Source organism: Amphiura filiformis, chromosome 2, assembly GCF_039555335.1.
Source record: "Amphiura filiformis chromosome 2, Afil_fr2py, whole genome shotgun sequence".
NCBI classification, from domain to species: domain Eukaryota; kingdom Metazoa; phylum Echinodermata; class Ophiuroidea; order Amphilepidida; family Amphiuridae; genus Amphiura; species Amphiura filiformis.
The window spans coordinates 60,163,663-60,190,970 of NC_092629.1; the positions used below are offsets into that span (position 1 = coordinate 60,163,663).

At 38.5% G+C, this 27,308-nt stretch overlaps 1 protein-coding gene across 1 annotated transcript in view; it reads left to right on the forward strand.

Moving 5' to 3' along the window:
- The first annotated feature begins 3,237 nt into the window (after positions 1 to 3,237).
- Positions 3,238 to 27,308, forward strand: part of LOC140146482 (translocon-associated protein subunit alpha-like) — a 39,393-nt gene continuing 15,322 nt past the window's right edge. The window contains exons 1-6 of the mRNA XM_072168346.1: positions 3,238 to 3,434; positions 11,661 to 11,770; positions 12,328 to 12,508; positions 13,590 to 13,717; positions 14,781 to 14,912; positions 16,822 to 16,901. Coding sequence (XP_072024447.1) covers positions 3,359 to 3,434; positions 11,661 to 11,770; positions 12,328 to 12,508; positions 13,590 to 13,717; positions 14,781 to 14,912; positions 16,822 to 16,901 — 707 coding nt within the window. The 5' untranslated portion in view covers positions 3,238 to 3,358. The remainder of the gene's footprint in view (positions 3,435 to 11,660; positions 11,771 to 12,327; positions 12,509 to 13,589; positions 13,718 to 14,780; positions 14,913 to 16,821; positions 16,902 to 27,308) is intronic.

Here is a 27,308-nt window from a genome sequence, read left to right on the forward strand (position 1 = left end):
TACTGATACTACTACTGCTGCATACGGTATTGATGAAGTATCTATTACTGACACTACTGCTGATATCGGCATTGATGAAGTAATATCTATTACGGGGGGTTCTTCCTGGTTGAAGGTATACGGGGATGTGCCACGGTTTTGGGGTACCTTTTCAGCGATTTTGGTATATCGATGGGTGGGTTTTCAGTGGAGACCAATGCGCCCAATTGGGCGCATTTTGGAAAAAGTGCCTTTAAAGCGCCCAATTATGGCCAATTTGGGCGCTTTTTGGGTGCTTTTTCTTGAAAATTGGTATAGGCCCCTACTGATGGGTAGCAAAAACAGCAAAAAGTAGGTATAGAGAAAGTCAGCATCCGAAAGTCTGCGTGGCACACCCCCGTACATTACTGATAGGCCTACTACTGCTGATATCGGCATTGATGAAGTAATATCTATTACTGACACTACTGCTGATATCGGTATTGATGAAGTAATATCTATTACTGACACTACTGCTGATATCGGTATTGATGAAGTAATATCTATTAGGCCTACTGACACTACTGCTGATATAGGTATTGATGAAGTAATATCTATTACTGACACTACTACTGATATCGGTATTCATGACGGAATATCTATTACTGACACTACTGCTAGGGCCAGGTACTATAGGTGCGTTTAACGTTTAGTTAATGTGGTCCATGATAGATTAGGTGCACCCGTTTTCCTTGGCAAAGAACAATTAATTTAGGCCTACAAGATTGTGTGCATCCCATCACCCCTCGGCCCCTCCCCACCGCTTCATCAGCAACAATGGAGTATCGCCCTGAGGCAGGGCAATTCCCCTCCCCTGCTCAATCGACAGAAATATTGGGACAAAGTTTGCGATTTGCATCTTCCTTTTTTCCATAGACCCAAAATAATCCCACCCGTGCCCATATAGCATTACTGATAGTGATACTACTGCTGATATCGGTATTGATGAAGTAATATATATTATACTGACACTAGACTACTGCTGATATCGGCATTGATGAAGTAATATATATTACTGATACTACTGCTGATATCGGCATTGATGAAGTAATATCTATTACTGACACTACTATTGATATCGGTATTGATGATGAAGTAATATCTATTACTGACACTACCGGTACTACTAATATCGGTATTGATGAAGTAATATCTATTATACTGACACTAGACTACTGCTGATATAGGTAATTGATGAAGTAATATATATTACTGATACTACTGCTGATATCGGCATTGATGAAGTAATACCTATTACTGACACTACTGCTGATATCGGTATTGATGAAGTAATATCTATTACTGACACTACTGCTGATATCGGTATTGATGAAGTAATATCTATTATACTGACACTAGACTACTGCTGATATAGGTACCGTAAAATGGGGTAACTTTGGGCACTTTTCAGAGTTTTTAACCACTGCTTCCAAACAAAACCAATTATATTGCTAATTATCTCTTTTTTATGACAATAGGGTTCCCTTCTACACCTTGAAGTTGAAAAAGATTTTCTAATAATTTTGTAAGGGTGCCCTAGGGGTTCAAAATAGCCTGACCAAAGTTACCCCGCATTTGGGGAAACTTTGGTCAGAGCATACATTCCATGAAGGAAACAAAAAATCAAAAAAATTGATCTTCGCTGTATAAGGGCAAGTTGTTGTTTTTTATTACATTTGACCCCTTGCAAAATTAATTCAGCACACATCCTTGCTCACAAATATCGATTTTATTTTTCTGAAAAAATGTAAAAAAATCCGATTTTTTCATAAATTTCGAGGAAATTGGACATGAGCGACTAATATTTCTTCCAAATATATTTCTGAACAAATTGACACCAAATATGACTAAAAACAATATCGCTGTACAAAAATATGACCATTAAAAAATATATATTTGACCGACCAAAGTTACCCCGCTGACCGAAGTTACCCCATTTTACGGTAATTGATGAAGTAATATATATTACTGACACTACTGCTGATATTGGTATTGATGAAGTAATATCTATTACTGACACTACTACTGATATCGGTATTGATGAAGTAATATATATTACTGACACTACTGCTGATATCGGTATTCATGATGTAATATCTATGACACTACTGCTGATATCGGTATTGATGAAGTAATATATATTACTGACACTACTGCTGATATTGGTATTGATGAAGTAATATCTATTACTGACACTACTACTGATATCGGTATTGTTGAAGTAATATCTATTACTGACACTACTGCTGATATCGGTATTGATGACGTAATATCTATTACTGACACTACTGCTGATATCGGTATTGATGAAGTAATATCTATTACTGACACTACTGCTGATATCGGTATTGATGAAGTAATAGGCCTATCTATTATACTGACACTAGACTACTGCTGATATAGGTAATTGATGAAGTGATCTATTACTGCTGATATCGATATTGATTAAATATAGATTGCTGATATTGGCAGGGACGCAGTAGCAAGAGCATCGGAGCCCATGGACAAGGAGCCAGAGCCGCTAGCCGGCCGGGCGCGGCGTCGCGCCATGGGGGGTCAGTAGAAGGGAATGTGCCGGCATGACCCATGCACGACCTTCCGGCTTCCGATCTCTGAGACGGACGCCTTAGGCTACCAGCTCCCACTGATAAACGGTGGTTAAAGCTGGGTCTAATGTTATAGCAGTCATGCATGGTATACAATACACACACAAGTATTACGCAAGTACACAAGGGAAGGAGATCATTACTGATATGCTTAATCGTTTCCCCAGTATAATTATAAGTAAAGTAGGTATGTTACTTTCATCTCTTTTATAGGCCAACATGCTTATGTATTTACTTAAAATACCCACTTGGATTCCATCAGGACCCAAGTGTGTCTCCGCACGGAGCGTGACCATTTAGGCCTAAACAAACGAAAAAAACAACGTCACCAAACATGATAGGCATAGGCCCCCGCTATGCCTGAATGCACTCCCCGCCAAACAAAAAAACACACACAGAAAGGAACACGAACACCCAACAAAAGCTAACAAACACACACCCCAACAAACACAAACAATCTTGAAACAAATCTCATATAAACATGCCGGAAAGAAAGCCATGGTGCCCGATCAGGGGCTCTTCTTAGGCTCCTATGAACCTATACCGGTAGGCCTGTATTGCGTGATCATGTCTTTTTTAAAGACCTTTCTTGTTTATTTCGTCGTTAATAGAGGGCGCTAACAACGTGGATTTCCTTTCCGCAAACGGCAGTCTGAGCTTCCGTAGGGTCGTAAAACCACTATTTTAATCATCCATAATCGGCCCTTTCTCGGGCTTTTCATAACCCAAACAACATGATGTCGATTGTACCGAAGTTCTTCTTGCTGTTACTGCTTGTTTTACCAGCAACAGTGCTTCTTACGCATCGCGGTAAGCTTTGGAAAGTTTGTATCTCATTTCCGATATTCTAAAAATGACGCTGAATTCTACATACGTGGACTCAGCAGGTTGTTGAGGTCACACACATGTACACGTAGCACTATTTCAATATTGCAGAATTCAATAGGCTTACACTTGCAAAACCATATTGCATTATATTTAGGCCTTTATATATTTTTAAGCTTATGATTTTTGACTAAATTATTACTTAAAATTACATTTGGAGGTTTACTTTCAGTTTTTCACTACTTTTTGCATCAATCATGATTCATGTCAATTAATTAAAAGGGCATTTCGTGATCCACAGCCTCATGCCCCCACTTTTCTCAAAAAAAGTTGAGATTTTCATATCACTGGAAACCTCTGGCTACATAATGTTTATGTACAAAATATTTCTTGCAGATTAATTCGTTTTGCAAAGATATCGTGAAATTTGAATTTCGTTCTGATGCACCAGAACGAAATTACAACGCATTGTCTATACTTGTTTATGGAGCAGTGTAATACACATAATCATAACTCGCGAACGCAAAATCGGAATCAACTGAAATTTTGGGAATAGGTGTTTTTCGTGGATATCTAAAGAAAAATGACATAAATAGAGGATGCTAGGTCTAGGATCACGAAATACTCCTTTAATCATTGATATTGTAATTGAGCCCTGGCCTGGCCCTTAGACATGTCCACATTGCTTATTATAGAGGGCGACATTCAATCCAAAAAGTTGTGTCCACAGTAGCTCACAGTCAATGGCTTAACTGTGTAATCCCCAGGGAAATACAAAAATTTAAAATTTGGACACCAGAAACTTGGAGACGTACAGGTACTTTATCCTTGATACAGAAGTCAGCCCCAGGGGGGCCACTCATATAAAAAATTGTAAGCATGCGTGTGAACAAAAACGCGGAATATGGGTGGTTTTTCTACTGCAACACGGGCCCGCACGGGCCCGTGTTAAGGGTCTCAAAATCATTGATTATGGCAAATAAGGGTGTCATTTTTGACACCATGTGTCCGTGCTAATGGTAGTTAAATCTAATCACATTCCTACCCCTACAATCGTCATAAAAAAATTTACTGCCCTAATAATACAGGCGATAATTATGTTGAATAATGATAACTGAGTAGGCCTAGGCCTAAGCCTACCAAATCCAGTTAGGAAGTATCCAATTAGAGTATAATAATAAAGGAAATAAGAAACCTTGAAAGTTGATGTCTTTTACTTTTTTCTTCAAAATTGATCATGCATCCTTGCTAAGGGTTGGATTTAATCCACTTGTAACTCTGTCCTTGTTAAGGGTAAAGTTAACAAATCATTATCCTTGTTATAGGGTCATTTTGAAGACACAATGGTTGTCCTTGTTAAGGGTGCTTTTCTAAAGTGCATTCACACGCATGCTTACAACTTTTATATATGAGTGGCCCCCCTGGGAAGTCAGCATGCAGTGAAAGTTAGATTTCATAAAATAAAATCGCCTTTGTGTAAAATGGATCATCATGGTAAAAAATGATGCATTAAATGCTTGTTTTGTACAGTAAGTCATTGTAAGGTATTGTCAATGATGGCCGCAGAAAAGTGCAGTTTTTAAAACAGACATTTGCCCATAACCCGCTAATTTATGACCTACAGACATGGTTGACCCCTCATTTTTTAAGTTAAATAAGCAACTTTTTAAACAAAATAATTTCCATGTGAAATATCCTACTTGAAAATTTTGTGAACCTGCCTAGTGCCTACCCTAGTACGAGGTCGAGGAACCCATACCGTAGTAGCTCTGCACAATGGTATGGGATGAAGTGTATACAAAAAGCTAGTGCAACGTTGCACTAAAAAATACAAGCATGCAAGGCAGGCTCCTGTAGCTTTTATTACACAGCTTCTTGTACTTGTTGAATCTTGTCAAACTCTTATGCTTGTATAAATTGTAATTAATACCCCATTATTTATCCAGAATAAATAAAAATTCATTAACACATGATCCACATCGGCGCACCAAAACTGAGATGGCACTTCAGGGCAAACTTAGATAGGGCAGCACCAATACGAAAATGTCATACCGATAAATGATGTGTCTGTTTTGCCTGTTATTTAAGTTTGTGTTGCGAACTAGCCTGGCCCAGTATGGGCATAACGGTGAATTCAACGATCGATGGATCCACCGACATCGGTGGATTCACCGTTCATGATGACAAAATTCTACAAAATTTCAGAATTATTTTGGATGTTGGTTTTTGCAAAATACTCATACTGATTTTAAGTGAAGAAAATCCTGAAAATTGATCTTAAATGTCGCGTTAATTGCCGTGGCAGAATCGGTGTGCGAATTGCCATTTTGTTTTGTTGTTTTTCATCGCCTCTGCGTATATGTGAGAAATACTACCAATACAAGATACAACAGAACAGGCGTTTCCATCAGTGAAAAATAAACAAGAAATGGAATCCAATGTTAACATATCTGCACAAGTGACTGATAGCCTATCTTTAGTATTGATGCTTTCAGGCTTTAAATGATAGCAAGAAATGGAAATCGCCCCAAAGGAAAGATTTTAATCGTGAAATTGATCGCCACATCTTATGGATTCACATTATCCTCCGGCGGAACTGTCAAACTGTCAATTACAACGTCTACTAGTGGACTGGTGTTTAAATCACTCTCATCAAACTAATCAAAACTGTAAACTACAATTTTATCGGAAAAATCAAAAGAAGAAATACTAAATATTGCTTAGTTTTAATGATGCTTACCGATCGAAGTCGCCTTGATGGTGTATTTCCGATCATTTTGCAACGTGGTTGAAAAATATTTCCAAGACGCGAGTATCGCCATTAAGCATGGCCCGGTAACCTAGATAAAATTACACGCAATCGATCGTCCAATCCTAGTTCACCTGAGTGATCATGTGGTTTGCCGAATGAAGCCGAATGAACGGTACCGATGTCGGAACAAGGATTGTTACTTGTAAACAAATCGTTTCGCTGGCACGTTTCAAGAAATTACATTTACGATCTTTTGATAATTAGTTAGGGATCGTTTTATTTAAACCTCTGGCATGAGAGATTGAGAATGTGGGTTAAAGATAAGCCACTCTGTGTTCTCATTTGCAACTAAAACAGGCTTCTCATAAAGCTTAAATTTGCGGGCCATTATGCTGGCCATCCATGGATTTGAAACATGGCGGACATACCAAGCACCCTCACTACGTTCGGGTCTGTGAGGGTGCTCGACCAGGCATAGCCATAGCCTCTGCGCATGTGCGGCACTAGGGTTGTAAAGGGTGGAAAGTTTCCGGGAATTTTGGAAAGTTTCCGGGAATTTTGAAGGGCCCGGGAATATTGGGAATTTTGGGAATTTTCAATTATTGGCTTTATTATGTTTTTAACTTGTATTTTGATATTTAATCATGGAGAAAGCAAATTGAAAGCAAATTTAATCTTTTCACAACATATGCATGATGTTTACAATCAGATAGGTGCTACCAATGAAGAATAGGCAGCTTGTTTATGTTCTTTTACCACAGATTTTCAGTATTAAAAAAACGACAAAAAATTTTTCATGTGGGATTTTCCAAGTCCAGCATCTTGCATATTTTCATCCTAAAATGTTGCATATTTTGGGAATTCCCAATTACCATTAGGCCATGGGCAATGAATTCATAGTTTCCTCTTGGAGATCTTGAAAAGGGGATGAGGTCACATTTCATTATTCATTATTTGGCATCATTTCATTATTTGCTATTTGTAGAGGATTGGATTCAAACATAAAACATGTTCCAAATGTTACTGCAGCATATGTTCATTTTGCTCATATAGCGAAATAAAAATCTTTTAAAATAAATTACTATTATTGCAAGCGCATATGAAACTGCACCGGGAAGTGACGAGGGATTTTTAAATATCCATTCAGCACACACTCTACCCCTACTGCAGCAAAACACTGCTAAAAATTTGCTTACAAGAATGAGACAAACATAACTGACAAGTAAACACTTTCATAATGAAAACTTTATAAGGACCTCTAGATTAGTTTGATGAACAATTTAGAGTGAGCATATGTGTAATTTACTGACAAATCGATGCACTCAAACTGAGATGGCTCTTCGGTGCAAACTTAAAATAGGGCAGCATCAATAACGAAAATGTCATACCGATAAATGACACGTCTGTTTTGCCCTTTTTTTTTAAAGTTTGCCTTGCGAACTAACATTTTAATATTCATGTGCGGCCGACAGTGCGGGTCATCAGCAAAATGGCCGATTTCCAAAAGTTCATGACAACTTTTTCCATGATATTTATCCATTTGCATCCGAGTGATGAGGCTAAAAATTAATTAATTTACATATTCATTGCAACCTTTACACCTTTGACCCCACATTTTTCCAAGATGGAGCCTGAAAATTACGATCTAGCAGACAAACAAAATGGTTTTCGCCACCAAATCAAAATCATTAATCCCAAGTTTTGCACTTGAAAATCATCATTTTTTTCATCATGCACCATAAAAACGCAACGATAAATATTTTTTTGCATCGATGAAATTTAAGAATATTTACTAAGGTACAATTTAATCAAGGACAAAACTGTGTTGTATAAAAAGCTTTTGTGTAGTCTCAGTGGGAAGCGTGATGCCCCGTACTATCGGTGTATTCACTGACATGGTATCGTTGCATCCTCCGATATCGCTGAAGGGCTATTTCATTATAAATGACAACATTGAGTCCCAAAAGGGGTCAAAATTCAAACTCATTTATTTCATGCAAATTCATTATCATTTCAAAGTTCAGATGGTGTGTCAATAATTCTCAAAATATTAGAGCGTCAAACCCTCAGGAACCATTAAAAAAATTAAATTGAATTTTTGCTGTGTAAAACATAGCTGCCGTCTGGAGGGACATTTTTTAAACAATTTAATACACAACTTTGAAAGAGTATATGTAACCAACATTGGGTTCATACTTATTCATATTTAGTCTGTAATAATTGTTGTATGTTCCTTTACACTTCAGTGTCTTAAATATGCCAGTTTCAATATAAAACAATTAGTAAATTGATACTAATCCAGATAAATGGTGCAAAATTACTACATATTTTAAGGATAAACTTTATCTTCACATGAAAAATTCATGAAATAGTCATTTTGTCCTGCCCAATAGCTACACTGATGCATAAGTGAGTATTCTGCGTCAATCTGTTGTACTAGTCATGGAAAACCTAAAATAAAAGACCCTCCTGTGTCATTTGTTCTGGATAGGACACATTTTTTAACACATAATAAAGCATACTTTAACTTTAGAAATAGCTGCATCATCAATCTTATTGCATCAATATTATTGCATAAAAGATCCCCAGCATTTAAAATCCGCTACAAACAGGGTTAATATTCTGGTTAAATTAGGAATATTGCAATTTTTAGCTAACCGAAGTTCAATGCAGAATAATATCATATGTGTTCTCAACAACTGGACAATAATTTGAACACTAAAGTGGTTTGTAAGCATAATTTGCAATAAAATGCAAAAATTTCTTGTGGGTTTGGCTCTTTGAAATTTTTATTTTTAGTTTGTTTACCAATTCATGGAAATGACATAATTGTGCTGGAGAGGACATTTGTTAAATTGCAAACAGAATCGTGGATACAGGCTTGCAAAAATGCAACAAATACCAAATCATGTGCCACCTTGGTAGAAGGAAGACCACTCTTCCTCTACAAATTTCACATTCTATGATATAATCCTTCTTATTTCAACAGTTAGTAATTAACTTCAGTTCTGGAGAGGACAAATTTTTAACGCGGAACTGTGGTATCAAGAACAAGTGGTCTACTGTATGTAAAATAAATGAATTCCTCAATCAGTGCCCTGTCCCATCAATTGGTAATATAACACAGATTATACAGGTAGGGTAAGGGTTTATATTTCCTCTTTAATGTTAACAAAAATGGAGGCATGAATTGGAGAGGACACTCATTTTTTTATTTAGCATAAAATGCCAATTTTGCAAGAATCTCTGAATTTTAACATTTTTGCACCAATTTTCACCATTCAACTTGCATGATGTTCACACATATCATATTTTCATTGCAACAAGCACATTGCCATAGAATGTACCTAATTTTTCAAAGAATTAATTCAGAATACATGGGCAAAATGAAATGGGACTCCAAAATTGGGTTAAAAATGTACCTATTGGCAATTTTTTTATACAAAAAATAGACAGAATTCTGTAAAAATGCTCATGTAGCTTGTAGTTTGTGGCATACTTAGAATTAAGTTAATAACACTGCATTATCACCCTAATTATATCAACCAGATATGATAAAAGCCATTTTTGTGAACGTGTCATTTATAATGAAATAGCCCTGAATAGACCGACCTCGTTGAATTCACCATTATGCCCGTACTGGGCCCTGCTGGTACTATTCACTCGGTCGGACATCCGGGAACATTGTCCCCTTCGTCCCCTTTGCACAAGCGTGTGCATAAAACAACCAGCTCGAGAAAGGGGAACTGCACATGCGCTGCACTTGCGCACACTGGTTTTACAAGGCTATTTCCCCTTTGTGACGTCAGCCCGACCAAGAGAATCTAGTCATGTCATAATCAAATGGCGTAAACCTTTGACGAGCGCATATTTTAAGGGTATGATAGAGGTAATAACGACAACTCTGCCAAATTACAGCTCAGTAGGTCAAGGTTTTCACCTGATCTTATATATATCTGAATATTTTGTGCCATTCTGAGCAGTGCTGCACTTGGCCACGGGCAATTAAGCGCACTGTGGCGATGGACCAATTTTGACTCACACTTACAGAAAAACCAAGTAAGTTATGTTGCTGTAATTTGCAGGATAGTTACAAAACATAATTGGCATTAACATCTCCAATTTTTACAGAAAAATTATGAAAAATACAAGAATGAGCTCAATTTAGAAATGTCTGTGCAAGCAGTGCACAGTTGAGCTCCCTGCATGTCTATGGGAGTGTTCTAATCAAGTTGATGGTTCATTGGTCAAAAGGTGATTATTTAACTTAAGGGGTACTACACCCCTGTGGTAAATTTGTGAATATTTTGCAATTTTCTCAAAAATGATAACACACTGGTAACAAAAGTTATGTATATTATTGGGGCAAGGAATCCAATTACTACACTGAAATTTCAGTGACTCAAGACAAGCGGTTCAGTATATATGATCGGAAATGAGGTACATCCTAGCGGTACCTCTTTTCTTATCATAAATAACGAACCGCTTGTCTTGGGTCACTGAAATCCAGTGTAGTAATTGGATTCCTTGCCCCTATAATATACATAAATTTTGTTACCACTGTGTTATTAGTTTATGAGAAAAATGCAAAAATAGACACACATTTATCGAGGGGTATAGTACCCCCTTAAAAAATGAGGGGTCAACCATGTCTGTAGCTCAAATATCAGCAAAGTTATGGGCAAATGTCTGTTTTTGAAATTCTGCTTTTTTCTGTGGCCATCATTGACAATGCCTTACAATGACTTACTGTACAAAAAAGCAAGTAATGCATCATTTTTCACCACGGCGATCCGTTTTACACAAAGGCAATTTTATTTTATGAAATCTATTAAACTATCACTGCATAATGACGTCTGTAGCAAGGATAAAGTACCAGCACTTTTTAGACTACTCCAAGTTTCTGGTGTCCAAATTTCAAAATTTTGTATTTTCCTATGGGGATTACACAAAAGCCATTTACCGTCGTGGTCGCAACTTTTTGAACTTTTTGAGTTGAACATCGCCCTCTATAATAAGCAATGTGGACATACATATCCATGGACCACTGCTACCACATAGTATTACAATATGTGATAGAAACACATCAATCAGGTCGAAGGGAGTGCAGAGAAAGTCAGCCAGATTCTGCAAAGGTGATTTCAAACAAAAGAGTAGTGTGACTCAGAAGTTAACTCAAAAAGTATGCTTTTTGCCAACTGAAATTTTAATTATATTTTCATGTTTTACTTCTATAGTAACTGAGATACTTCCATTACAAGTGTTCAAAATCCAAAAGCTTCAATAATTTAGAAGTTTTGGGTCCTCAAAGTCTCTGAAGTGTATGGAACTGCCCAGAAATGAGAATGTTCAAAACTCTTTGAGGTGGGGTGGGAATTAGAGGGTATTGGAGATTTTGGGTGTTGAGACAAATCCCTGGTTATTCCTATTTCAAGTTGATTGTGTTTTGTTATTTGCAGAGGAAGTTGTAGCTGGAGGTCAGGGGACACAAGAGAAACGTGACAAGATTGAAGACATCTTGGAAGGAGAGGAGGGCATAGATGACGAGGAAGATGAAGAAGATATGGAGGTAGGTCAGATACCCCACAATGCATTTCTACCATTCAATCTTCTGTACTGATTTCCTATCTAGTGCAACATGGGTTGATAAAAAGTATTCCAATGAGCAAAGCACAATCCACATCCCGCTCTTGCAAAATAAGTTTATTGACCCACGCTTAGCCAGTGTATTCTCAACATGAAAACAAAAGGAACCTGTACCAATTAATACTGAGTGTTATTTGATTTAATGAGGTGATCATGCATCATGTAGCAAAGGATTCTGGGAAGGGTAAGATATCTTCTCTGGAGGTAGGTACAGTGAGCTATTCCACACATTTGGCACACCCCTTGACAGCGGTTTAGCTAGGAATAGGATCCAAACACTGCCCATCCACAGACCCAATCATGGCCGTTTCGACCGACTTTGGATTTAAGCTGCCACCACCAAGGGTGAAAATAAGAGCTTTTTTGTACCAGGACCAAGACTCAGTTTGCTTTGCAGTACGGTAATGACAAGATGAGATTTCCCATCATCTGTCTGCATTTCTAGTTACTTTGGTATTTTCACTCACTTTCTCTCATCAGGTAGAGACTGAAGGTGATGAAGAAGAAGAAGAGGAGGAAGAAGAGGAAGAAGTGGAAGAAGGAGATGGAACCGAGGCTGCCAAGACGGAAGGAGAGGAGGAAGAAGGGGAACAGGAGGAGCCATTGAAGGCTTCACCAGATGCAGACACTACCTTCTTGTTCACCAAGAACTCAGAAACAGGTCAGTACTTGTGGCAAGATAAGAAATGGGCACTTCCTAGAAACTATTGTGACAGGTTACGTTACATGTCAGTAAATCAAGTTCTTTATATCATTTTTTTTGTAATAAACAATATACGGACAAACACTAAACATAGATCAACAGTACTCTCTGGACATGAAAAAAATCACAAGATTTAATAGAAATGGATTTATATGAAAATCTATTTACAAGAATTGTTGCGATAAATAAAGCAAAGCTGCTTGCCAAAATCCTGGTACTTCTGTGTCAATTGAATAAATGCAGGCTGTACCATGCAAGGCTAGATACAGGTGGGTGGTCCAAATGTATGGTTTCTATTATATTTTACATTGAGGCCCATCACCCAAACATTCTTATTCCAAGTTTTGAGTTGAATAGCTCTAACGGTTTGGTTTCTAGAAGCAAAAATGTATGTTGGATAAAACTTGGATTACCATCAAACCAAAGCATTACCCAGAGGGGTGTCCAGGTGTCATTTGGACACCTTGTTTTCAATTTGGACACCCTAAAATTCTGATTTTTATAATGTAGTGAATAGGAAGTGGACACCCTGATTTTGTAGAATAAGGTATTTTTGACCATTTTGGACACCCTAAAGACACCCCTCTGGCTAATGCCTTGCATCAAACTACCATGTTTTTTGTTGATACCATCTATCAACCAAACATATTTCATGCCAAAAATTTCACTACTAGGTTATTTAAATCTGCCTTCATCTGATGTACGTAGATTTAAACATCTTGATGGGGTAAAGTGGGGTAGATGAGGCTGTCAATTGGGTCACTAGTCTTTACTACGCTAGCTTCCTGAGAAGTATGGCACTCTTTGTCTGTGGTGGGCATAGAGGGCGTAAGTGGGGTTCTGATTCGCTGATTGGCCAATTACACATCAACGCTTTGTTTGATGCAGAGCGACGCTCATGAAGGGAACATCAGAGCTAGTGTGTGCCATTCTTCTCTGGAAGCTAGACCATGACATACAAAATTACAAGAAAGAAGTTAAACTTACTCTCTTGACTTTTGGTTGGAGCTGTGTAAACATACTTTTGTTAATATTTCAGAGATTCCTGTGACTAAAGTTGTGCAGATGTTGATAGGATTTGCTAATAATGGCAAGGAGGATTTCCACATAGACAACATCCAGGCTTCACTACGCTATCCCCAGGACTTCTCATATTACATTTACAATGTAAGTTTACTTGCTGTGCTCAAAATAGTTAGCCTGGGGTGATTTCCCCCAGATTTGTAATAAAATAGTGCTGTGAACAAAAAGTAAACAGTTTTGGTAGAATTTGTTCAAAATAGCCCTTGTAATGAACAAAGTATTTTTAGCTCTTAATAATGTCATAATGGTGGTGTGGGAGTGTGAAGCAAGAAATTTATGCTGGCCATTGCCAGGCTTAAAGGAAGTGTCCGGTAATCACAACATTAAGCCTTATATGTTAGAAAAATAATTATCAATCACGAATCACATGGTTTTATTTCAAACAAACTCATATTAACCATAAAAACAAATAAAAACAGCCATCTCTCAACATGCGATATTCAAAATTCCCGCGCCAAAATTGTCTAGAGCAGTGACGTCCCAATAGTTCAATGAAGCCTGTCGACAAATGAGCACAATTAACCATGACGTCACTGCTCTAGAACATTTCGGCGCAGGAATTTTGAATATCGTGTATTGAGAGACGGCTGTTTTTATTCGTTTTTATGGTTAATATGAGTTTGATTGAAATAAAACCATGTGATTCGTGCTTGATAATTATTTTTCTAACATATAAGACCTAATGTTGTGATTGCCGGACACTTCCTGTAAGTATAGAGTGCAAGGCAAGCTCATGCCTAGCACACAAGTGTTTCTAAGTGGACATAAGCCACACAGATGTATTTAATTTGTTTGGTAATAGGAGGACGGTCCAATTCCATCATGTTCTATTTCCACCATGCTCATGGTTGAAACATTTTCATTTGGAGACCCCATAGAATGTATCTGTAATGTATAATAAATTGGCTTACAAAATCCCCCCCCCCCAAAAAAAAACCCCAATATCTTTCAGTCCTAAAATTTCACATGGTCAATGAGAAAAGATGAGGGCTTTGCCAGAATATGGTTTTGGAATCATAGTTAGTAAGTTAGTGACAAAAAAAAAACCTTTAGGAAGAAAATTATGTAGCACAGTTATTGCAGCTCTGTGACTGAAGAGTATAGCATGTACTTGTGTGTAACTTTTGTAACCTTCAAATCTTTTCAGTTCACAACGCAATACTACAACACAGTGGTGGAGCCTAACAAGGAGACAACTCTAGAATATGTGTTCAATCCCAGTGAGGTGTTTGCATCCAGACCATTCGGACTTGTCATAGAATTACATTACAAAGATAGTGTAAGTATCAACCGTGAATTGATGGTGGATGGGTAGACTAGACACAGTAAAGAGGTGATGGGTAGAGACCAACGTTTTCTATTTTCTAAAAGCAAATTCCGTTTTGTCAATTGCAATACCAGTTTCCAACAGTTTTCAAATTTGCACCCTCAATATAGACAGACTGTTGACATGAATTTGGAGTGTTTAAGGCAAATCAAAGCTTAAAATTCATTAGTCTGACAAAGTCTTCTCCAAGAAGTAATGACATGAAGTGATTTTCCACCAAAACACTGAATTCTGTTTTGAAAACGGAAAACTTTGGTCTCTAGTGATGGGGCTAATAAATAAATAGATGTGGTATTTCTGTGTTCTGCATCACATTTAAACTGCACTGTATGGTGACTACTTAAAACAACGCTTCGCTGCAATTTTGACTACATCTTGTAAAACAACAAATACAATGCGTTTCTGGTACATGTCCTTTTCACGTTAAAGTAGTCATCGAACAGTTGCATGAAGCAACAGTTGGCGCAACAGTTGCATAAAAGTTGGGCTGTTTGCATGTAGGCATTCCCAAAGCATGTCACACAAGTTCATTGTGGAATTTGCAGTAAATTGTGGAATGTACAGTCAATTGTAATTCTCATTTCAAAAAACAACCATCCTAATCTTTCCTTTGTTGTTAAAATATAGCCAAGCTGTTAGCTGTGTACAAAAGGCATTAGAAACATTTTTCAGCGAAATTCAATAGCAGAAAAGGTCACCAATTTTGACTGACAAAATACTGATCACCAAACACACATCCTATGATGTACTTGGCAAGAAGGCATTTGGTCTGAATGGCTGACAATGTTGCCATGACCAAAGTGTTGCCAGGTCTATGGCCCATTTGTCCATACCCTGTCAGAGTTCTTCTGTTCAGGGTACAGGCTGTGGCTCCTGCTGGCTTGGTGACGAGGAGTTCTCTTGTTTTCAGGAGAAATCCCTTTGGTTTTTGGTGGCAATGACAGTCGTGATTTCTAAAGCCAAACTGAGGATGGTGTGTGATGCAATTCAGCAAACTGAAGCCATATGTTGGGGAAATTGATCTTGAAGGACAACAAAACCGTGCAATATGAGCTCAAATGTTTTTGTATAGCATGATACTAGCTCTACAGTATCGAATTGCACAACTCCTAATCTCGCAGGGCTGTTTGTTAAGTCATAATCGTCATTACTAAAGTTATGGTGAGACAGTGTAGTTCTATACGAGTGGATATTCATACGTAGTGGTAGATAAAATGATTAAAGAGTTTAACTTCAACACTACACTATTTTTCGCTCACCTGGAGCGTTTTCACTAGTTCGACTAACGTCTTCAGCAGATGGTGATGCTGTGATGATATCTTGTCTACAATCGGGATGCCCAGGGGGGGCGGCGCTACATCGTCATCCTATGACGTCATCCTGTCAATCATATGACGTCATCAGTGAGAGATATCCCGATTGTAGACAAGATATCATCACAGCATCACCATCTGCTGAAGACGCTTAGTCGAACTAGTGAAAACGCTCCAGGTGAGCTAAAAATAGTGTAGTGTTGAAGTTAAACTCTTTAATCAGTGTAGTTCTAGTTAATACCTTTTTTGCACACCTAGAGAGTTACAGTTTGGTAGCTGATACTCGGAACTCGGTTCGTTTTTTTATTTGATTTAATGTGGACCCGTATTTGTAATTTTGGACCTTGGCCCGTGTTACTAAGCCAAATGCTTGATCATGTTGTTTTAAAGAAAAAGAGAAGCAAACTAAAAGCCTTAAAACATGCTCTGATAAGCGTTACATCTGCACCTTATATTTGTGGACTGGACCAATTGAGTGCTGGTGTGCACAAGTCTCCATGAACTAAGTATAAGAGTGGTACTACTTGTATACATTTCTTCTATTACAGCAAGATGAAGTGTACATGGATGCAGTATTCAACGAGACTGTCACACTAGTGGAATTAGATGAAGGATTGGATACAGAAACGTAAGTGAATATCTAGACTCGGAAATTCAATTGAATGAACACAATGTGATATTGTAGATTTGCATATTATTTTACTTTTCGTATGTGTCTCATAACCTGCCTGGGCCTGTTGTCATGGTTGAGTTGCAGGAACGTGTTTGTTCGTTCATATGTTGTGTTCATTCAATTGAATATTTGAGTAGTGACCCGATCACCCCTTGCCCCCAAGATAAGACCTAATTTGGCCGATACGATCCTAATTCCGATGTTAGCAATTGTATTGTGATGACCTTAAAACTACGAAATAAGAAAGCACACTAGATCTGCTGTGATAGATGCTTATTAAATTGCATTCTTATAATATCTGATAAATGTATCACAGATTTAGAAGGCTTCATCTTGTTGGTGGTAAATAAATCTGATTTTCTGCAAGAAATTTGATAATTTAAAAAATTAACTAGACTTAGCTGTGGTCTAAGACCACGAACACAGCCGTGTTGTGACCCCTTAATCACCTTTGACCCCAAAATATATGAAAACCCCATAGACATTGGCTAATGTCAATGCACGTGTCCATGTGGCATCACTTTGCTATGCTTTTGTGGCAGAAGGGCATTTTGAAGGTATATCGTTTTATACCGAAGTGACCCCTTACTGACCTTTGACCCCAAATGTGTGTACACCATATAGACACTGTGTTATAACAATGCATGTGTGCAAGTGGCGTCACTGTCCTACGTAATTTGTGGAAGAAGAAGCATTTCAAAGGTATTTCGTTTTATACCGGAAGTGACCCCTTAATGACCTTTGACCCCAAATAAAATAATACTACATATAAACTGGGTAACCACAATTCATGTGTGAACATACGGTTACTGTCCTATGTTTTTCTTAACAAATAAAAATTTTTGAAGGTTTTTCATTTTATACCGAAGTGACCCCTTAATGACCTTTGACCCCAAATCTGTGTACACCCCATAGACACTGGGTAATAACAATGCATGTGTGCAAGTGGCGTCACTGTCCTACAGAATCTGTGGAAGAAGATGCATTTTAAAGGTATTTTGTTTTATACCGGAAGTGACCCCTTAATGAGCTTTGACCCCAAATAAAAAAAATACCACATTTACATTGAGTGACTGCAGATCATATGTGAACATACCGTTACTGTGCTATGTTTTACTTAGCTAATAAAAATTTTTGAAGGTTTTTCGTTTTATACCGGAAGTGACCCCTTAATGACCTTTGACCCCAAATCTGTGTACACCACATAAACACTGGGTAATAACACTGCTTGTGTGCAAGTGGGGTCGCTGTGCTACGTAAGTTGTGGGAGAAGATGCATTTTAGTTGAAATCACGTTTTGACCCCTATGACCCCTGCGTGACCTTTGACCCCACGAGTTTCATGTGACATGTAGGGGCACGGTCAATGATCATTGTGACTAAGTTAGGTCAAAATCGATGTAAGCATGTGAGTGCTAGAGCAAATGTAATGGTTGACAGAAGAAGAAAGAAGAACTAGACTTAGCTGTGGTCTAAGACCACGAACACAGCCGTGTTGTGACCCCTTAATGACCTTTGACCCCAAAATATATGAAAACCCCATAGACATTGGCTAGTGTCAATGTATGTGTGCACGTGGCATCACTTTGCCATGTTATTTGTAGCAGAAGGGGCATTTTGAAGGTTTTTCGTCTCTGACCGGAAGTGACCCCTTAATGACATTTGACCCCAAATAAAAAAAATACCACATACTGAATTGGGTAACCACAATTCATGTGTGAACATACCGTTACTGCCCTATGTTTTTCTTAGCAAATAAAAAATTTTGAAGGTTTTTCGTTTTATACCGGAAGTGACCCCTTAATGACCTTTGACCCCAAATCTGTGTACACCCCATAGACACTGGGTAAAAACAATGCATGTGTGCAAGTGGCGTCACTGTCCTACAGAATCTGTGGAAGACGCGCATTTTATCTGGGTTTCGTACTATACCGGAAGTGACCCCTTAATGAGATTTGACCCCAAATAAAAAATACCACATATACATTGGGTGACTGCAGATCACGTGTGAACATACCGTTACTGTCCCATGTTTTACTTAGCTTATAAATTTTTTTTTAATATTTCGTTTTTTACCGGAAGTGACCCCTTAAAGACCTTTGACCCCAAATCTGTGTACACCCCATAGACACTGGGTAATAACAATCCATGTGTGCAAGTCGCATCTCTGTCCCACATAATTTGTGGAAGAAGATGCATTTTAAAGGTATTTATTTTTATACCGGAAGTGACCCCTTAATGAGCTTTGACCCCAAGTAAAAAAAAAATACCACATATACATTGGGTGACTGCAGATCATATGTGAATATACCGTTACTGTGCTATGTTTTACTTAGCTAATAAAAATTGTTGAAGGTTTTTCGTTTTATACCGGAAATGACCCTTAATGACCTTTGACCCCAAATCTGTGTACACCACATAGACACTGGGTAATAACAATGCATGTGTGCAAGTGGGGTCGCTGTCCCACGTAAGTTGTGGGAGAAGATGCATTTTAGTTGAAATCACGTTTTTGACCCCTGTGAACCCCTGCGTGACCTTTGACCCCATGAGTTTCATGTGACATGTAGGGGCATGGTCAATGATCATTGTGACCAAGTTAGGTCAAAATCGATGTAAGCATGTGAGTGCTAGAGCAAATGTAATGGTTGACAGAAGAAGAAAGAATTAGCTGTGGTCTAAGACCACGAACACAGCCGTGTTGTGACCCCTTAATGACCTTTGACCCTAAAATATATGAAAACCCCATAGACATTGGCTAATGTCAATGTATGTGTGCACGTGGCATCACTTTGCCATGTTATTTGTGGCAGAAGGGGCATTTTGAAGGTTTTTTTGTCTCAGACCGGAAGTGACACCTTAATGACCTTTTACCCCAAATAAAAAAATACCACGTATACACTGAGTAACATCAATTCATGTGTGAATGTACCGTCTCTGTGCTATATTTTTCTTGGCTGATAAAGTTTTTTGAAGTTATTTCGTTTTATACCGGAAGTGACCCCTTAATGACCTTTGACCCCAAATCTGTGTACACCCCATTGACACTGGGTAATAACAATGCATGTGTGCAAGTGGCATCACTGTCCTACGTAATTTGTGGGAGAAGATGTATTTTAAAGGTATTTCGTTTTATACCGGAAATTACCCCTTAATGACCTTTGACCCCAAATAAAAAAATACCATATATACATTGGGTAGACATAATTCATGTGTGAACATACCATCACTCTCCTATATTTTTCGTTAGCTAATAGAAATTTTTTCAGGTATTTCGTTTTATACCGGAAGTGACCCCTTAATGACCTTTGACCCCAAATCTGTGTACACCCCATAGACACTGGGTAACAACAATGCATGTGTGCAAGTGGCGTCTCTGTCCTACATAATTTGTGGAAGAAGATGCATTTTAAAGGTATTTCTTTTTATACCGGAAGTGACCCCTTAATGAGCTTTGACCCCAAATAAAAAAAATACCACATATACATAGGGTGACTGCAGATCATATGTGAACATACCGTTACTGTCCCATGTTTTACTGAGCTAATAAAAAATTTTGAAGGTTTTTCGTTTTATACCGGAAGTGACCCCTTAATGACCTTTGACCCCAAATCTGTGTACACCTTATAGATACTGGGTAATTACAATGCATGTGTGCAAGTGGCGTCTCTGTCCTACATAATTTGTAGGAGAAGGTGCATTTTGAGCTGAAATCACGTTTTTGACCCCTGTGACCCCTGCGTGACCTTTGACCCAACAAGTTTCATGTGACATGTAGGGGCACGGTCAATGATCATTGTGACCAAGTTAGGTCAAAATCGATGTAAGCATGTGAGTGCTAGAGCAAATGTAATGGTTGACAGAAGAAAGAAAGAAAGAACCTGTAAGAAAAAAGACACAGCCGTGACTAACGTCACGGCTGTGTAAAGAAAGAACCTGTAAGAAAAAAGACACAGCCGTGACTAATGTCACGGCTGTGTAATTCTTGATCATGGGAGCATGTCCGTACTGCGTACACTGTGTCAGGCACACTTTTCTTGGAATAACACAATTCCAAGACTCTTGATTGGTCAGTATTCAAACTGTACCACTTAGTACATGTATATGGGGTCTGTGAGTATTCATGTGTTGTACGCTTGACGCAATTACCTGTGCGTACCTCACCTCACCTCGCAGGCTGTGTCGCCCACTGTCGAATGTAGCCCTCTTCAATTAGCATCCATTTACTTCTGTTCTGTGCTTCTCTTGCACAGGTTGTACCCAAATAGGATGTGAGATCATCACACCACCTTCATTTTTGTCTTCCCCTTATTCTCTTTCCTGTTCTTGGCTGCCATTCATTTAACCTTTTTGTCCATCTGTTGTCCTCAGGGTTCGAATTTGTGTAAAAATTTTGCGATAATTTTGGCTAATTCATCACAATCAGGATACTTCCATACTAAAGCACTGTAAAAAAAGTGCTATACAAATGCAATATTGGGTAGCAGTTGCTTCAAAATAAGGAGCAAACTGCTATGCGATACAGCCGAATTCGAACCCTGTTTGTCCTACATGTATCTACAAGCTATGTGACCTGCCCATCTCCACTTTGCTTCTTTGATCTTTTCAATGATATCTTTGACATTTGTTTTGTCCCTTATTTCAACATCCTTTTCTTTGTCACATAATAGATATGTAGCATTTTTCTTTTGATAGCATGCTGTGCTATCTTGAGTTTTTGTTCCAAAAACTTTGTTGTTGTCCAGGTTTCACAACCATTAGTCACTCTAGGTAATCGGGTCTCCCTGTCAGTCCGAAACACTGTCAATCCAAACCCATGTCAGTCCGAAAACCCAATAAAATTAGGGTTAGGATAAGGGTTAGGGTTAACCCTAACAGGTTTTCAGACTGACAGGGGTTGGATTGACAATGTTTCGGACTGACGGGGTGCCCCCATAGGTAACACGCACTGGTTGAAGACTCTTTTTCTCATTGTCATTGGCAATCTTTTGTCACATAGGATTGGTTTGTGTCTGCCAAAGCAGCTCCACCCAGCCATGATTCTTAACATGACTTCTTCTCTTTGTGCCATCTTCCATCTTTACTGTCTGGCCTAGATACTTATAACTTTATACATATTCTATCCGTTCTTTCTCTATTGCAGTGGAATTGTTTGTGGTAATTTGTCTTCCCCTTCTAGATCTTCTTGCTCCCTTTATCCAAGCTACACTGTCTTTAGTCTTACCTCCACATCTTCAACTGCTGTAGCTGTTAATGTAACATCATCTGCAAATCTCATAGACTAGACAAGATTTCAATAATTCAGATTTCACAAAGCATTGGTTAGTAACAGTTGATAACCTAAGAATCTTTACTAATTTGGATCTGCTGAATTCAAAACAGGTGGTGAGCAAGCATTATTGTAACGGGACCGAGCTTGCCCCTAATACTTTTGTAAACGACTGATGGAGAAGACTAGCCTTCTAAACATACAAGTGGTAGCGTAGTATCAAAGACTAGTATTCTCCCCAAGATATGGGGAATCAGTGCTGCATGAAAGGAGAAGTAACAGGTAAAAATGAGACTTGACAATTCTGTTTTATATTGGCTTCTTTTGTTATATCTTGTATTGTTATTTTGCTCTCATATTTGTCTTATCACGTCACAATTCATAAATACAAGTAAACACTGGTAAATACACAATCTCTGTTGATGATCATGACGATATTTCCTTATTTCTCTGTTTTAAATCCAATAAATTACCAATAAATGCTGCCGAACAGTACATACTATCTGCTTGAATAATCGAGAAGCATAAAAATACAATTTAATCAACAGAATCTCCCATCACATGACATAGTCATAGGCTGAGGCCAAGGCCTAGTAGGCCGACTACAGAGTATAGTATCCATGTCTGTACACCTATACTGAACTTGCTATGCAACAATGAATGCACACAAAATACAGTGCATAATTTTCCATTGGACTTGTGCATGTGTGCGGCAAGTCACTTGCACAATAGGCATAGGCGCTAGGCCAAAACACCGGAGTGCATTACCACCGGTGTTGCCACTATTGTGGTAGCCAAGCTGCCCCTAGCTCAATCTGAGCTCCAGAGTAGGGCGTTTTTGCTTTGGTTGGCGGTGCTTACCTTCAAACTGAGTGAAGGTTTGGGTGGACTATTGTCCACCAAGCAATCTGATTAATTTTGCGTCGTGCACGGCCTTTTATACTCTCCTGAACGCGTTCATGGAACCTTTTGGCGGCTGCGTTCAAAGCGTAAGGTCCGTTACTATGGATATCGCACAGTCACTCCGCGTCAGGCGCTCAATTTCGAACAGATTTTGAACATGACGAAATTTAATAACTAGAACTGCTAGTGTTTTTGGCTCTGAGCGGAGCTTATCAGTGCCTTTGTCATGCAACTAACTAGCATTCATTTTCAGGCCACAATACGCTGTTGGTTTTTATGCTAAGGATCATTTAATGACTGATATGAAGGCTTAAGTTTCGTTTCTAAGTTTGGCTAAGTTATTTTTGAATCGATTGCACTCCAGATTTTATTGAAATTCAGGCGATAAAAGTATTATTTTGGGTAAAAAGACCAAAATAGTCACGATAATCGAGTTATATCTTGGTTCCTGTGTGTGCTAGAGATTATTCTGGTCTGTATAATTTAAGATACGTAATACAGACGGAAACCAATGGAGGTACATTTCTTAAGATTTAGTTCAGATCAGAAATTATTTGACTACTTCTTAACTTTTCTTCACTATTTCTTTATAATTTCAATAAAGAGATAGGTAAGGAATGTCAAAAATAGTCAAGAACATGTCTGAATCTTGAATAAATCCCGAATAAATCTGAACAAATGACTTTTCTGGGGACTATTTGGCTTGCGCAAGTGCAGTACTGAAAGCACTGTGCCGATTTTTTTGTTAAAGGTCACGTTTTTACCGATAAGCTGCGATGCTCAACAAACTTCGTACTTTTCTATGAGGCTATTTTGAACCAATAAATCGATTAGTTTTTCTTGATTGATGACATCACCATTTCTGAACCAATCAGCAAACAGTTTTGTGTGATTGATCGATTTTGCAGTAGTCTCCACAGCAGCCAGTTTGGTTCCGCCCCTTCCACACAAACATTTTTTGTGGAGGGAGCGTAACCAAACTGGCTGCATAGGAGACTAAGTTCATTGACCCACTGACCTTGCAAACTCAACCACAGAGAGCTACGGTGCATAATCGAGGTGAAAATACGCTAGTTTGTTTACATGAGCTCATGAGCTTCTGGTAAATGTCATTCAAGCATTTACTTGAGCATACCATAATATTTTTTTAATTAAATATAAAGATGTTTATTTAAGTTATTTGTAAAATTCAGCGATGGACTTAATCTAGAAGTGGTTTGATTTTAGTTGTAAACGCGGGACTCGACCGGCATGACAAGTTGAACATGTGAAGTTCCAAATTCGGAAGCCATGTACTACTATTCCATGTACGTAGGTCTCACCCGAACTGCTCCGAGGTTATACTGACTACTAGATTGTCTACTTTTGTACTTTCGTAAGTGATGAAATTGAAGAAAAAATCATGAAGTGAAATCTATCAGAAATAAACACTGATGTGATGTAGGCTAGTCCTGCTTAATCGGAGTACAGCATCCAGGCAGATCCAGATCCGAACAGAACTTACGATTGTTCGGTTGGACCGGGTTCAACACACATGACACAACAGACATGTCAGGACAGAACAAAAAAATGCAAATGATCTCAAGTCACAAAAATTTGTTATAAAATTTCATTTATTGTCTCGCCTCAGTATTTCTGTCTGTCCGGGGGTGTGGATGTCCGTGTGTCCGTCCGGAGCTGTATCTGGGGAACTGTTAGACCTGCCTGCATGTCTTCGGTCCTATCCTTCAACATACTGACATTTACATCCGATAATGTCATAATGTTAAATAAAGATACCGAGTTACAGTTACTGGAACTAGGGAACTGTAAGACCTACGGGGACGCTACTTGGTGGGAGGAAGGTTATCTAAGTTTGCTCCGTAATTGTATGTTTTCGGTGAAAAATAATGCAAATTAACATAGCTAATTTGCATAATTTATGCGAAAATCAGCGCAAATTGATAAAATTTCATTTCTGAACTTTGTTCAGGATGGGACTTAGTAATCACTATTTCCGTCTGCTGTGTGTGGGGGTGGGATGTCCGAATGTCCGTCCGGAGCTGTATCTGGGACTGGGGAACCGTAAGACCTACGGGGACGCTACTTGGTGGGAGGAAGGGTATCCAAGTTTGCTCCGTAATCATATGTTTTCGGTGAAAATATGCAAATTAACATAGCTAATTTGCATAATTTATGCGAATATCAGCGCAAGTTGATAGCGGCGCATGGTAACGAAACCTTGTGACAGGAATGATACACACCTGCTGATCACCTGATTAGTTTTTGGCGAAAAGTATCGCATTTAGTTGTTAAGTTGCATAATTTATGCGAACGCTTCTACAAAATGGTTGGAAATCTGAAGAAATCCGCCTTGTGAAGCTGTTTCTGGGGATCCGTAAGAATGCTAAGCCCTATGATGATGAAACGTGGTGGGGGTAGCATGACCAAAGGATCTCGACCTGATTCGATTTTTCAGCGCAAAATATGGTAATTACCTACCTAATTTGCATAATTTATGCATAATATGCAAAAACCTTCTTTCTCGGAGACTAGGGGTCGCACGTTCTTCAAACTTGGTGGGCGGGTGCATCTTGACCCCAGACAGAACAAGTTTGTATTGGTTAGTGGGTGAAGGTCACTCGAGGTCATCCAGGGGTCATCTAAGGTCAAATTACTAAAACTGTCGTATGGGCATGAAACTTGGTGGGTACAGTTAACATTTAGAGTCAAATTTTCTGACGGTCATTTTGGGGTCATCCGAGGTCACTTAGGGGTCATCCGAGGTCAAATTACTAAAACTGTCGTATGAGCATGAAACTTGATGGATACACTTAACATTATGAGTCAAATTTTCGGACGGTTATTTCGGGGTCATCTGAGCTCACAAGGGGTCATCTGAGGTCAAATTTCTAAAAACTCGTATGGGCATGAAACTTGGTGGGTACAGTCAACATTTAGAGTCAAATTATCGGACGGTCATTTCGGGGTCATCCGAGGTCACCAAGGGGTCACCTGAGGTCAAATTACTAAAACTTGTATGGGCATGAAACTTGGTGGGTACACTTAACATTTAGAGTCAAATTTTTAGACGGTTAGTTCGGGGTCACCTGAGGTCATCAAGGGGTCATCTGAGGTCAAATTACTAAAAACTGTTGTATGGGCATGAAACTTTGTGGGTACAGTCAACATTTAGAGTCAAATTGTTGGAAGGTCATTTCGGGGTCATCCGAGGTCACCCAGGGGTCATCTAAGGTTAAGTTACTAAAAACTCGCATGGGCATGAAACTTGGTGGGTACAGTCAACAATTCAAGCCAAATTTTTGGAATGTCATTTTGGGGTCATCCAAGGTCACTCAGGGGTCATCTGTGGTCAAATTACTAAAACCTCATGTGGATATGAAACTTATTGATGGATGTATTATGCTCTGCAAATAAGATATAGCTACCAACCAGCAAGATGTGATTGCATGTGATCTGGCACATACAATGTATATGATTTCACCTGTTGCACATTCGACTGCAATTACTTTCACATTCAAAAAAGCACAGAGCCACAGCGCCATTGGTGCTCTTGTTAAATCAGGAATCAAACTGATGACCCCCTTTTTGACCATGTAAAACATAAAAATCAGGCCGCGACAAATCGCCTGTCCGATAGCCGGGGCAATCAATTTTTTTTGTCGGGCAACTAAAACTCTGACGAGCTGTGCCCGATCGGGCAAGACTAAATTAAAACCAATTAAAGTTTGAAGATGCAAAACGGAGTATTTCTGTCAAACCTGGCATGTTCACAGAAGTAAAAAACAGTCAAAACCAAGTAGAAAACTTCTTGAAACGACCCTCAAATTTTTCCGATGCTAAATGTAGCACTCATAATCCATACCAGACATATATGCTAATGAAATGACGTTAGTGACGTATTGGTAGTAAACTATAGTTTAGCCAATTATAGAAACTGTTTCGTGCATATATTATGAGTTTTTATGACGTCAATGACATCAGCTGGCCATGTATTTGCATGTACATCGAGATTGAGACATGTTAGTGGTTGGCAAAATACGTAAATCGCTGTGACTTTACTGACAAAATTTCGCATAAAATGCACATTTTTACCACAAGAAACAAACAGTATTGAATGCATATGAAATGTTTATTTTTATAGTGGTTTCATGAATACTCATTTATGTATCAACTTAACCGAGAAGGTAT